Source organism: Siniperca chuatsi, linkage group LG3 (genome assembly GCF_020085105.1).
Source record: "Siniperca chuatsi isolate FFG_IHB_CAS linkage group LG3, ASM2008510v1, whole genome shotgun sequence".
Taxonomy (NCBI): Eukaryota; Metazoa; Chordata; class Actinopteri; order Centrarchiformes; family Sinipercidae; genus Siniperca; species Siniperca chuatsi.
In genome coordinates, this window is record NC_058044.1 from 19,795,039 (window position 1) to 19,809,835 (window position 14,797).

At 41.3% G+C, this 14,797-nt stretch overlaps 2 protein-coding genes across 4 annotated transcripts; one reads left to right on the forward strand and one right to left on the reverse strand.

Moving 5' to 3' along the window:
• Nucleotides 1–454: 454 nt before the first annotated feature.
• Nucleotides 455–6,887, forward strand: LOC122873543 (CCN family member 1-like). 2 transcript variants are annotated; one of them, XM_044190348.1, is made up of 6 exons: nt 455–674; nt 1,660–1,873; nt 2,729–2,976; nt 3,630–3,768; nt 4,447–4,628; nt 5,607–6,887. In XM_044190348.1, the coding sequence occupies exons 1-6, from the start codon at nt 624–626 to the stop codon at nt 5,910–5,912; spliced, it is 1,140 nt and encodes a 379-aa protein (XP_044046283.1). In that variant the 5' UTR covers nt 455–623; the 3' UTR covers nt 5,913–6,887. The 2 variants fall into 2 exon arrangements, with proteins under 2 accessions (XP_044046283.1, XP_044046284.1); XM_044190349.1 differs by having other exon boundaries at nt 466–715.
• Nucleotides 6,888–7,137: 250 nt separating this feature from the next.
• On the reverse strand, nt 7,138–14,474 carry LOC122873542 (ATP-dependent RNA helicase DDX39A). 2 transcript variants are annotated; one of them, XM_044190345.1, is made up of 10 exons: nt 14,320–14,474; nt 13,182–13,389; nt 12,907–13,034; nt 10,775–11,051; nt 9,122–9,240; nt 8,680–8,811; nt 8,305–8,414; nt 7,879–8,023; nt 7,534–7,681; nt 7,138–7,395 (listed from the first exon to the last, which is right to left on the reverse strand). In XM_044190345.1, the coding sequence occupies exons 2-10, from the start codon at nt 13,387–13,389 to the stop codon at nt 7,379–7,381; spliced, it is 1,284 nt and encodes a 427-aa protein (XP_044046280.1). In that variant the 5' UTR covers nt 14,320–14,474; the 3' UTR covers nt 7,138–7,378. The 2 variants fall into 2 exon arrangements, with proteins under 2 accessions (XP_044046280.1, XP_044046282.1); XM_044190347.1 differs by lacking the exon at nt 14,320–14,474 and adding an exon at nt 13,771–13,912.
• Nucleotides 14,475–14,797: the final 323 nt, after the last annotated feature.

Below are 14,797 nucleotides of genomic sequence, written 5' to 3' on the forward strand. Positions count from 1 at the left end.
CTCTGACAACTGCTATTACCTTACTATTTGCTTAATACACTCCACTTTCATTTTCTGTCCTGGCACATACATTGGTCTGGAAAAACAGAGGGAATTCCTCCCCCCTTCTTTTTTCCCCCAGAGGTGGAGGTCTTATTAATGTTACCATGCTGTCTGGCCCAGCTGAATATATTTACTTAGTGTTAGGAGAGTGGTGGCCACAAAAGCAGGAATGTGCCTAAGTGTGACTTGAAAGCGGCTGTTACATTTTAATTTTTAAACCATAAAATAAATACAGAGCGGCCCTGCGATTTTTATGAATGGCTGCATTCATTCCAAAACACGCCCACCAATCAGCAAACTATCCCCGTGATGAAGTCACACCCACTTGGAATGTCTGGGCTGTTGCCTGCTCGCTGATTCGTTAGAAGTATGGAGAGGGGCGGGGTCTCTCAAAAGCTCGCCAGCAGATATAAATTAGAGTTTAGACACTTATCCCGGTAGAAAAACAAGGACTACGGTCCGAAAAGGGACTGACACTCAGTGTGAAAGTACTTTAGACTAACAATCGTTCAGTGGATTGTAGCTTGAAGATACTATTTTATCTTTATTTGTATTTTTCTTCAACTTATCACAGGCTAATCATGGCATTTCTGATCTACCTGACCGTACTGACAACAGCCGTCACCACACAGGTATGGTGTTTCTCTCCTGACAGAAGCGCGTACCGCTGAGGGTGAGCCAAAAGTCTGCTACAGAAATACTATTTAAAGATTAATATTAGTTCAATGTGTAATCTGTCATAGATGATGTTGCTGCGAGTAAAAATGTGATTCAACATTCACCTCCAAGGTATGAACAGCATAAACGTCCCCTGGCGTAAACAAAACTCAAATGTATTTTTAGAAAAGCTTTCAGACATTTTTCATCTTCAAAGACTTATTCTTCATAAAGCCAACATCAGATTAATTGTGATTACTGATATGACTTTATCTCTGTCAGCATAAAAAGTGGATACAACAAAGTTAGGTAAATGGAGTTTAGGTGGGGTTATCACTCCCAATACTGCTTATATGATAATGAATACAGTTCTTCTGAAGTTGGTTGTCTTGCCTGGTAATCCACATGTCTACTCATGTCTCCTTTTTAAAGCACAGTGACATATTGATTCGTACAAATTGGAACAAGTTGGCTCTAGTGCTTGGCGATGACTCAAACCATGAGCCAGCAGGGGACTGGGTAGCTGTCTAGACACACAGGGCTGAGTGGCCAGCAGTGACTTGACTTCATGCAGAGGCATACTGCAGTGCTTTCTCTGTGGATGAATTCAAAATCAGTCACAAACCCCTGAGGAGCCTAAGAGATCATACAGAATCAAAAATGAATGTACCAGAGCTCTTCCTCACACTTTGATTTTGGAAGAAAAGCTGCAACTAGTGCACTGAACACCCCTGATGATGACTTTAGCAACCTAGTTGGCATACAGTTATTTTGTGTCTGAATTTTCCAATCACGTTCTCTGTGTGTAGCTTTCCTGAAGCTGCTTTTTAGATCTCTGATGTTGTTTGAGCAAGGCTCTGGGGTTCTTTTTTTTTCTTTACTTAGTTGTAGAAAATATTGCATGACTTAAATCACTTGGGTCTTGTCTGATGATGTGATCTCCCTCTCTGTTTCCTCTAGGTGACTGCTAGCTGCCCAGCAGTGTGTGAGTGCCCTGTAGAGCCCCAGGCTTGCCCTCCAGGAGTCAGCACTGTGCCAGATGGATGTGGGTGCTGCAAGGTGTGTGCTGCACAGCTTAACCAGGACTGCAGCCCCATGAGGCCTTGCGACCACCACAAAGGCCTGGAGTGTAATTACGGCAACGATGTGACCGTGGCCTGGGGCATCTGTCGAGGTGAGAGAGGAGGGAACAAAGCATGTTGGGTGGGAAGGAACTTCACTTATAGAAAAATAGCTGCCTTCTACAGCTATTTCCACTGCTCCCCTGTTCATTGCAACCCATAGTATTAACATGCATGGGAAAAGTATCCTATGTTTAAAATTAATATGGTGAATGTGATGTGCTTCCCTATCATGGGCAACAATTTACAAAAGATGTCAAAGAAATGGATGTTAATTGACCCTCCTTTCCATAAAGTCAAAGCCATCACAACTCAGTGATTAAGCAACAAGTAACCTTGTACATCCGGGAACAAGACAGGGGGTATTTTAATGAGTAGTAGATGTTTTATGACAGCAACAGGCGGTTTCAGAGATAAAAATATACTTTCCATCTGCACCATGCCAGTGCTGCCCCACAAACTATGAATAGCTGGTTCTTCCCTGCTTTGGAGACAAGGAGTCTGACACTTCCTGTCTCCTTATTTCCACTGACCTTTCGATCTTAGTGGTCCTCTGTGGGATCTGTGTACTGGTGCAGTGTTAAGTCATTGTGTGTGTTTTGGTAAAGACAGGAGAAACTTGGCTCAACAGGGTTCATTTTAGCTGTTGAAATAAGAGCATGTGGTGAATTCTTGTTAACTTACCAACTGTACGTGGAAGCTCAATAATTGATCCCTTTAGACTTTGAAGCATGTCTAATAGAAACTGAGAGCTGCATCTCTGAGATACCTAACCCATGGATTTTGTTGCCTGTTGCCCTTTGGTTTATGCATAACAACAGCCAGTTTTGTGTATATGACCAATCTGCAGTATCTCACTACACTTAATTTGTGAGTTATTAAATGTTGAGTAAAATGTGTCTTTCCAGCAAAATCAGAGGGACGCACATGTGAGTACAATGGCAGGATATACCAGAACGGCGAGAGTTTCCGTGCTGGCTGTAAACACCAGTGTACCTGCATCGATGGTGCTGTTGGCTGCGCTCCTCTCTGTAACAACAAGCTGCCACCGGCCTCTCCATCCTGCCCTTACCCACGGCTGGTCAGGATACCCGGGCAGTGCTGCTTCAGTGTGGACTGCCATAAGGGCACCTGGCAGCTCCCACCTAAGCATCAGGTTTGTTTGTTTTTTCATGTAATGACAAAGAACTTGCTCAGTAAGTGACTCACAAAAAGGCACAAATTGGAAACATATTTTATGGAATTTGTTTAGCAATACCAAATGGTGGAGGTGCAATTCATCACCGGCCACTGGTAGTATTCTCTTGATATAGAAAACAAAGGTGACTGGGATGAAAGAGCCAATTCTACAAAACAAAAAATGTTTTAATCAAATAAATAGCAGTATCCCAATTAAAGACATGTTTATTTTTTATTTTTTTGAGAAACCAGAGAATATTTGGCATTTGTCCTTTAAAAATCGACAAAAAATTTAATTGATGAACAAAATAGTTGCTGATTATTTTTCTCTTGGTCAACTATAAAACAATATATAAACAATAAAATGAGCCGTTTCTGAATGAATGAAGGGTTATGGAAGTTGTTTGCGATAAAGTTTTGAAAATTCATTGTAAATCTTACACCTTCTGATAGATGAGACTGTACCTGCGTACACAGACTAGATACTGCTAGTGACTAGTGCTTTAAATCATGACAAAGATTCATGCAGGTAGAGAGGAGTAAAGTCCTCTGCCCGATTGCCTTGAAGTAACCCCTTGATAATCAGGACAGCAAACAGCACTGTCATCTTCTCATATCCTCTTATCACAGGTGCCTCCACCACAACAACACCTGCCCAGACCTCAGCACCATCCTGCCCCGCACCAGCCTGAAAATGAGCTGGACAACGAGCTTGCAGACGTCAAGTCCAGCGGCTGGGAGAGTGAACATGGTTACAAACACCTGCCTGGTGAGGGAGAGACTGAGAAGGGAATATTTAGTACTTATTATCACTGCATTTTTTGAGTTAAAGATAGAATGCAGTCTTCTTTGAACACTTTATGTATGAGTTGTTTGTCTAAAATGTGCAAAATCACGTTATATAGTCTTATTCAGTGGTTCCCAAACTTTTTGGTTTGTGATGATTCCTTCTCAGATTGCTGCTTAAAATTATTCAACCATTCTACAGCCATGTGAACAGCTCTGTGAGGCTGTACTTAGGCACAGCAGTGCTTTGAGCTAAATGCTAACGCCAGCATGCTAACATGCTCACAATGAGTATACTAGCATGTCGATGTTAAGCAGGTATAATGTTTATCATGTTCACCACCACCAACATGGTAAATGTTAGCATGCTAACATTTGCTAATTAGCCCTAAACACAAAGTACAACTGAGGCTGATGGGAATGACATTAGTATTGCGGGTATTTAGTCATAAACCAAAGTATTGGAAGTGTGTAGAAAATGTTTTGTTTTTTTCTGCTTTACTATCCTGTTGGTTCTTTTTATGACCCTTCAGATTTATCTTGTGACCTCTTGATGGGGTCCTGACCCCCCCAGGTTGAGAACCACTGGCCTAATTGATGTGTATGATTTTTCTTTTTCTCCCTGCCTTCCACCCTCCCTCATGTCTCTAACGCTCCTCAGTGTGGAACCATCTGAAGGACAAAAAGTGTCCAGTCCAGACCACTGACTGGTCCCAGTGTTCCCGCAGCTGTGGGATGGGTGTTTCTTCTCGTATCACCAACAAGAACCCTCAGTGCAAGCTGGAGAGAGAGACGAGAATCTGTACCATACGGCCATGCCGCAGCCGTACTGTCCCAGCCAAGGTGACGTGAACTTTACTTGAACCGAAGGAGACGGAGACAGAGACAGAGGGCATAGGTCGAATATCCACATTACTGCCAAGATAACTTCTTATCACAACAACTTATCTATTGCACAGTGAAACCTAAACGCCTTGCAATAACACTTATCAATAAGGAATTATTACACCTCTTATCTGACCATGTCTGACTACGCAGGGCAAAACAATACCTGCTCATTTTTGCTCTGCTTCCTTCTTTCCCTCTTTAAACTGAAGAGCACAGGCTGAACACATCAAATGTGTGCCGCAAAGAATGAAAAATTAGATGTTTTGGCCCTGAGTAAATACGCTCTTAGTGCTAAAGCCATCTTTATCCCGAGCTTAAGAACAGAGATTATTTTAGCGGTACTTTCGGGAAGCTCTACGTGTATCCAGTGGGAACTAGGCAGTGCAGATTTACTCAGCGGTGTTTTGGTGGCAGGCAGGCGCCTTTTTAAATATAGTCCCCCACCCCCGGCATTCCTGCCAAGCAACTGTCCATAGCTAGGCCTCGTCTGTGTACCCAGGGTCCAGGGAAGTGGTGTGTCTATATTAATCCTCCATGTTGGACACACACTAAGAGCTCTTTTATCTGCTCTACTGAGTTAAAAGCTCTGGTGCCAAGAACAATCACAGGTGTCAGTGTGTTTAACAGAAAAGTACACAGAAATGTTAAATAAATGTTTAATCTGAAAATGAATCACTTAAATCTAAAACTAATCCCTCTCTCTCAATCTCTGTTTTGGCATAACAAGATGAAGTGTGGCCCTCTTAATGTGAAGCTAATGAGTTTGAGTGCAAAGCTGCTTAAATGTGCTGTTATGTAAAAAGGCACAGCAGATAAAAGTCAAAGCTTATTCGATTATTTTGGTGAATTTTGCTACTGAAGGCAATTAGGAACAACACTCATTATTATCCAGACTGTGACACGTATCTGTATATTTTTATCATCCAACCACAGAAAGGGAAGAAGTGCTCCCCAGCCCAGAAAGCCCCAGAGCCAACCCGCCTGTCCTACGGAGAATGTGTGAGTGTCCGCCTCTACCGGCCCAACTATTGCGGCGTGTGTACGGATGGACGGTGCTGCTCGCCACGGCGCACACGCACTGTACCTGTGACCTTTGTCTGCCCGGATGGCGAGCGGTTCCAGAGGTCAGCCATGTTCATCCAGTCATGTAAATGCAGTGATGACTGCGGCCACCTCAATGAAGTGGCCCTCCCCCCACAGCACTGGATGTATGGAGATACACACCAATTCATCGACTAGTACTGAGGAGGAATTTTTATTTTTTATTTTAATGTGATGAGGTCAACTTTCTTGATGAAGAAATACGCTTCAAGACTAAGGGCCATTTTTCTCATCTGGCTCCGAGTGAGTGAAGATCTCAGGAACCCACCTGACTGCCAAACTGCAGGCAGGAAGGGCCGCCTCGGTTTTATACACAGTCATAAAGGCAACCCTTATTGTAATATTAAAGTGTGACCGGAGTGGATTGTACACTTGCCTGCTCTTGTTCACACAGACGTGGGACCTAAATTAGAGCCCTGAAGTGCCCCTGGACTTCCGCCACTCTGGCCTGACTGCTGGTTCAGGGTTGGAGGATTAGTTTTTGTTTTCTTTGAGACTCTCAGATCAGCCTGAGAGGAGAACGAGCAACAAAGCACTTTGTATAGCACTGAAACTTAGGAACTATAACTATGACGGCAGTGCACAAGAATCACCTCACCTGCGACAATAACCGCACATACTGTGATGGTGAATGACTATATATCCCACAATGCACTGTGACTACTCAGTGACAACAAGCAAAAGAGAAACTTTTGCAGCTTTATATAGAAACTTGTATAAAGCAAAATGTGGACAAGACTTTTTTTGGGGGGGTGTGCTGACATGACAACCCATCGAAAAGTAAATATACACACAGCGATGAAGGACAGTTTCCCTGTAAGTCACAGGCTGTTAAACGATAAGGAACTCTACCTGGAACTGACGAGTGATCAGCGAGGACTGGACCAATGCCAACTTATTTCTTGTTTGTGCATTAAATGCAGCTTAGAGAAATGTCTTACACAAACCTGTATTTGAGAGTTTATTTTGGATCACACTGTATTCTGTAAATATATTTTCTTTATTTGGATTTAAGTTTGTATTGTCGTCACTTATGCACTTCTGTGGATTAAGGCAGTGTATCTGTCACAAGTTTCTGTTGGTCCGTCCATGTGATAAAAAACTGGATGCTGAGCTCAAGTTTCATGCGAGGTTTTTTTAACTCAACTTGTTCAGTTTTAAACTTGGTAGCTAAGTGTTTGGGGAAATTGTCTGTTTTCAAATTATGATGCTAGCGCCCTCTGCTTGTGAGGATATTAACTACAGAAAAAAGTGAAAAGTTGTATTTTATGACACTGTTGTAGTATAACTGTGTTTAATGTAACATCTGACCTACTTAATGTTTAAAAAAAATGTTTGCAAAATTAAAGCCAACACCATTAAATAAGGTATAAAACTTTATTTCTTCAACCAAAACAATATCCATGGTTTTAACAAGGAAAACACTAAAACAAGCACCCCGCAAAGACCTGATAGAATAAAATTAAAATGTTTTATCATTATGAACTTGCCAACATTTATGGTGGGAGGGGAACTTTAAAATAAATGAGGGTTTTTTTCCCCTCCACCTAAATACAGCAACACCAAGGGTCACACACAGTCTTCACTGGAAAGACACTTCAGACTCATCTGGCCTGTTCAACTGCAAAGAAATAAATAGGAATATTTTTAAGTAAGAGATTATAGGATATGAGGCAAAAAAAAGATGTAATGTATATACATATACACAAACTTGGTTACTGAAAATGCCAGACAGCTTGTGAGCAACAACAGAACTTACTGTAAGAGGAGATATCAATCTCCTCTGGGAGCTCTGCCACATTGACCTCAAAGCGGTCTTGGACGTCATTCAGGATCTTAGCGTCGGTCTCGTCTGACACAAAGGTGACGGCCAGGCCTTTGGTCCCAAACCTGCCAGCACGGGCCACCTGAGGAAAGAAAGGAGGCTCAAAACGGGCTCTGCTCGAGGGAAAACAAGAATGCCACCAAGTTTGGATACTCAAAAGGGGGCTTGTAATCATAGACAACGGTAAAGGTTTTGAATTATTTCTAACTCTACTATTAATTTCTAGATTTCAGATAACATAAGACAGATAACATAAAATTATATTATAGTTGGACTGACTCTGTGAAGGTATGTGTCAGAATCCTCTGGCATGTCGTAGTTAAAGACGATGTTGACTCGCTCGATGTCCATGCCTCGACCAAACAGGTTGGTTGCAACCAAGATCCGCCGCTGGAAGTCTTTAAACTGCTGGTACCGAGATAACCTGGGGGGGGTAATATTCCACAGTGAGGGAGACTAAGAACATAAACCTCTCTGCTAACCTCTCAAATAATCTCATTTTTCACACAAATCTGGTTGTAAATTCCTCACATTTTAATTAGGACTTCATACTTACATTTTAATATTAAAATTCAGCATACAAATAAATTACAGTAGCGTGATGTTCCGTTTTCTACATTTTTTCATTCTCAAGATATTGAAATTAGGAAAGCTACTGTCAAATTCAAGGTGTGAACAAAAAGACAAGAATCAAAAGGCACCTACCGCTCCTCCTGCGCCATGCCCCTGTGGATGGCGATGGCAGGGAAATTCTGCTCCACCAGCAGCTGGGACAGAGCCACACAGCGATTCACTGACTTAACGAAGATCACCACCTAACAGGGACCAAAAGAAAAGCCTTGCATATTTTTGCTGGGAATGGCAAAGACATCAATGAGATACAGACAGGCTGAAATCAACAAATATCTCCCTCTAGAGGACAAGGGACAAAACTTTAAAATGTATTAGGAGAAGAACAAGGCTGCAAAATGTGTAGTTCTTAATATTAAGCCATCGCATAAAGATTTAAAATAATATAATATACTATAATAAATATATACATAACTGATTCAGTATCTCATGAATAAGTGCTAGCTATACCTGGTTGAACTCAAGCACATCGAGCAGGTCAAAGAGCTTTCGGTTCTTCTCACTGTCCTTTAACTTGCAGTAATATTGCTGTAAACCATGGAGTGTCAGCTTGGTCTCGTCATCCACAAACACTTCCATGGGCTACACAGCAAGAGAGAAGAGCCAAACATTAGTCACACACACATCAGAAATGTAATAAGCATAAAAAAACACGAGCAACGTGGTAAGGACCAGAAAGTGAGAAAAAAACTGATAACATATTGAGAAAACCATCTGGTCATGTTTTTCTGAGGTCTACAACGCCATACAATTTTCTGAACTTGCATCACGTTCTGACAAATGAACTGTGCACGGTGGCTCACTGAACATGTTCTCCTGAAAGATGTTTACATATAGCTGAATGAAACACAGTAGGTTCAATTTGAAACATCAATAAATCCTGATAACTCACATCCTGCATGAACTTGCGGCAGACAGGGCGGATCTCCTTGCTTAGCGTTGCACTGAACATCATAACCTGCTTCTCATGGGGTGTCAGCCTGAAGATTTCCTGGACGTCACGCCTCATGTCTGTCAGAAAAAAACAACAGTAATCCCAAACTTACATTAATTGCATTTTTATTCTTATTTGTATACAAAAAAACAGAAACTTTTTAACCATGCTCATTGTCTCTAAAAATGAAATAGTAATTTATCAAGTATATTTTTAAATAAACAAAAATGCAGATTACATCATTCACTATTAGAGCACAATGAATGCAATGTGAACCTTTGCTTTCAGTAGCTGTGACTGCCTTGTTTTCTGTAACTGTTTATCAGTCCCACATCAGTTTGAAAGAATTTTGGCCCAGTCCTCCTTAAAAAAAAAAAAAAAAAAAAACTGCTTCAACTCAGTGATGTTGGTGGGCTTCCCTGCATGAACTGCTCTCTTCAGGTCTTTCCACAACATTTCTATTGGATTACGGTCTGGATTTTGACTCAGCCATTTGGCAAACTTTAGATGGGAAGCAACGTTCTCCTTGGAGAGTAGTGGCTTTCTCCTTGCTATCCTGCCATACACACCATTCTTGTTCAGTGTTTGTCTGATGGTGGACTCATGAACACAGACATTAGCCAATGCAAGACAGGCCTGTAGATCCTTAGATGTTACCCTGGGGTTCTTTGTAACCTCACCCTGGTGACCATGAACAACGTTTTGTTTAAGCTCCACAAAAATTTCCTTTGATCGAGGCATGTCACACTTCTACAAACATGTGGAACCCCTTTAAATGAACTGATAATCTTGGAGGTTCACATATAAGCCTTTTCCACCAGCATGGTTCGTACACCTAATTTTGAACCGTTCGGAGCATTTCGACCAAATATAAATTGGTACAGAACCTGAAAAGTTCGTTCCCATCTGGAACCAAAAAATAGCAGGTTAACCGAAGTGGGTGTGTCATTTTCTACAGATCGTTGTGCATTGTGCATTGATTACAATGGTTCCGCTCAAAACTGGTTCACTAGATAGCACCATGGTTCCAAGAATCTTGAATGTAACCGGTTCAAGAACCAGAACTAATTTGGTGGAAAAACACTAATAGTGGGTCCACACCATTACCACGTCGGCGTACGCCTGTGGCGCGCCAAGAAAGTGGAGTCTGCACAACATTTAAAAAGGCATCTCAGTTGGCGCATACACCAAGGTACCCCACTCAATTCAAGCAGCGACCTACCTAGACCATACAAACATAAACAGGTCAAGGGAGATTGATAAGACGGAGAACTGAATTCACAGAGCAATACCTGAATCAACTGGAAGTCGCCCCTGTCTTACATACTGACCACAGTCCTTCACCAAAGCTAGTCAGTCACCGCGAAAAAGCTCTCAATTTCGATGCGATGTGAACCAATGGCTGTAACGGTAATTAAAACGTGTGCTGTTTTTGCTCAATAACAACACAATGACCCCCACAGCAAAATTCTTTGGATGCTGCTGTTTTATTTTATACAACATGTCATGCGGGGCAGAGTTTTGAGCTGAAATCTTGTCACTTAGACTAACAAATAAAAATTATACATGATAGTCAGTCCACTATAAAACACTTCTGTTCCTCTTACTCACCCAGCTGCTCCAGCATCTTATCACACTCGTCAAGCACAAAGTGTTTAATGTTCTTCAAGTTGAGGGTCTTGTTGTGGATGAGGGCCAGGGTACGTCCTGGAGTTCCTACAACAATGTGAGGGCAGTTCTTCTTCAGGACTTCCTCGTCCTTCTTGATGGCCAGGCCACCGAAGAACACAGACACCTTGACAGTGGGCATGTACTTGGAGAAGCGCTCGTACTCTTTGCTGATCTGGAAGGCCAACTCTCGCGTGTGGCACATTACAAGGACAGACACCTGGAATACAGGGAATAAGGACATTAGTCTTATTAAAAATTAAAAAGGTGGGGTATGCAATTCTGGGGAAATTCAATACCATGACAAATACCATGATATAGCACATCAAGTAATATAACTAACATTAGCCAGGTTGTGAGTTAGCAAACTGTCCCTACAGTTGCTGCTGAGAAGCTAACAGCCAGAGAGGACGAGACGTTTCCCAGAACCAGCACACAGCGATACTCACAACTCTGCTGCTGCTATAGCTAACATCACAACAACAGCACATCTTGGCAAACTAGAAATTAAGCTGATTGTTCATGGGCAGGTCATTTAACGTTACCTGAAACACAAATCACGGCTGGAATAGTGTTGTGTGGCTCGGTCCAAGTCACTTTGTTTGTTTCACATTTACAGAGCCAGGGCTGTGTAAAAACACCAGATTTTTTTTCAACACACACGCTGAGCTGACAGCGAACCGTGAGGAGATATTCACTGAATTTGACAAAAAGACATGTGTTGGATTAGAATCGCATACCCCACCTTTAACTTAGTCCTTATGTAGTGCATCTTTTATAATGCCAGCTAACATGTTTTACTTATCCTTGATTTGATTGATTTTCTACAGGACCTTATGGACTTTTAACTAATATTACCAAAATATTTCAGTGCTGTTTGAAAATGTTAATGTTATTTCAGTAATGATCATAATTTCATACAGTTCCTTCGTAATACCCAATGATCATTTAAATAATAATTAAGAACTTTGAAGGACCAAATTAAAAATCAAAATAGAGATCTCAGAGGCACCATGTTGGCCTAGGGATTAGAGCGCCAACCATGAACCACGACGTCCCTGGTTTGCGTTTAGCCCAGGACCTTTATTGAATGTCATGCCTATCTCCCTCTCCCCACATTTCTTGTCATCTCTCTACTGCTGGGCATAAAATGAGAAAAACAAAAAAACGTAAAGAAAAGGAAAAAGGAGATCTCAGGCCAACATTCCAAAAAGACCAAACTTCACTGGTTGATGCTGAAGTTGAGAGCTGTATTGTTTGTGATCATATTTCTGACATGGCCCACTAGTAAAAACAAACTGAGTGGCATAACTTCTGCAAATCATAATGGTCATATCAAATTCCATACCAACAAGCCTGCTTCTGTAATTGTAGACAGACCTGTCAGACGTGTTTTCCACACAATGAAGCACACAGAATGGGTAAAGCTGCTGCTGTTGAACCAGGTAAACAGGCCGTTGCTTTCCAGCTAGGCTACGTGTCTTCTAATCAAACTCAGAAAAAAAGCACTTTTAAGCCTATAAGTTATTTTAAACTGACTAATTGACAAGGTTGTGAGATTTGATATAAGTGAATTAATTGTATTTAAGCTTTGCTCTCCTCTCTCTCTCAAATGTCTGTACTCATGGTTCAATAAATATGAGCAGCACATACTCCTATCAAGTTTGTGTTTCCATTAGCTCACCTAGTAGAGAGTGCACCACATGTACCAAGGCTGAGTCCTTACCGCAGCGTTCTGGGTTTTGAATCCAGCCCACAGCCCTTTGCTGCATGTCATCCCCCTTCTCTCTCCCTTTTCTGTCTATCTTCAGCTGCCCCATTATCAAATAAAGGCCAAAAAAATAAAAAGCCCCAAAAAATAGTTTTAAAAAAAAACAACACAAATTTTGTCTTCCCAAATACCACCTTTGTGAAGGGACATGGCATATGCATTTTTTAAACCCATTCAAAGTGTATATGCTATGAGTGAATATGCATGAGGCCTCAGGTCTGAGAACTAAGCACAGATAGGAGAGGCATTTTGACTCTTTAGCATGAAAGACAGGCCCAAAAAATAATAATAATGACCAACTCACCTGACCATCAACAGGTTCTATCTGCTGCAGGGTGGCCAGTACAAACACTGCTGTTTTTCCCATACCGGACTTGGCCTGACACAGGATGTCCATGCCCAGGATAGCTTGGGGAATACACTCATGCTGGACTGAAAATAAAACAAATGGCAATCATAAGCGAGTGAAATTTTTAAATGACGCCTCTTGATCAATTAATAAAAACAGGAAACACTAACAACATAAGAAATAGTAGGAGTTTGTGTGGAGGAGTATGACAACCCAAAACTAATGTTCACCTTCTGAGGGATGCTCAAAACCACAGTCGACAATGGCACGGAGCAGCTCTGGTTTGAGGAGAAAGTCTCTGAAGCCCGAGCTGTGGATGGATACGTAGGATCCCTTCACCTCCTTCTTGTTTGCTGGGGTCCCACTCTCGGGGGCTCCCTGGGGCTCCTCATCTTCCTCATAGTCCAGAAGTTCATTATCAACGTCGTGCTCAGCCATCTGTATGGACAGCATGTAAATCAGGGAATCTATGTCTCACACGTTTTCTTAAACAATAGACTGTGTCAAAGTCTTTTGTGCAAGCTCATATTTGAGATGAAGGCCAGGTGGTCTTACAATTCAAGTAATAATTGTTAGATAAATAAATGTATTCAGAAAAAAACCTAATATCTAGTAATGCCATGTTATCGTTATTACTTGTATAATACTATAAATAACTAATCTAGGAAATGACTGTGTGTTATGAACTCGCTGTTTATAGAATGAAATTAACAGAAGGAAATATTGATACTAGATTGATGCTACAATGATCCGAAACCTGATCAGCTGTCTCAAAAATTAGCCAGATTAGCAGCAAGATTCAAGGATGATTTGGCTTACGTTAGCAGGCCGCAGCCGCGATTCACATCAAAATAAATTCTTGGGAGGAAAAGCTAACATTAACCTATGTGCGTACAGTCTTGAACGACCAGCATGCTAAATGGGATCCGTTAAGCTTTTACAATTACGCTGACTCAAAATGATAGCCGTCCGGTGTGCGACACCCATAAACAATGAACGCTTTATTCTCATTCATTCAAACCGTCTAGTTACCAAGCTAGAAGCTAACAGTTGAACGGGACTTACTTTTAACAAACATTATAGCTACGTTACTAAGTTATGTAACATCACACCGTTAGTTATGTGGTGTTGTATAGTGGGCAAATGGTCAGAAAAAAAGTGCTCACTCTAACTAGATAGCTAAGTTAAAGATAACTGGCGAAGTCAAAACGAAGCTAATGTCAATGCGTCTAGCATGCTAACTACAGAAGCTAATCTCACAGCCACAACTTTAGCAACTGCGACAAAGTATTCAATACATTTCTCCATTAAGAACAATTACATATATCTAAATGCTGGCATGTTTGGCGTGAAAAGTAGCAATATTACCTTGCTGTGATATTTTATGTCCTACCGATGTCAATGTGCGTAGCAAATATTCACAGTGAGAACACACGTATGGTGTGTTCAGGTACACCGCGAAAAAGCTCTCAATTTCGATGCGATGTGAACCAATGGCTGTAACGGTAATTAAAACGTGTGCTGTTTTTGCTCGATAACAACACAATGAACCCCACAGCAAAATTCTTTGGACGCTGTTGTTTTATTTTATACAACATGTCATACGGGGCAGAGTTTTGAGCTGAAATCTTGTCACTTAGACTAACAAATAAAAATTATACATGATAGAAACATAAAGTTGACACCAACTAATGACGGGGCTTCCTGGTTCTCCACCAGGTATACTGACTCATGGGCAACGCTGGAGTCATAAATCTCCATGTTCCCACTATTTAACTGTACAAATAGTCCGGTCCAAATTATGTATAACATAATTTCGTTATTTGCGATAACACCTGAAGGCATC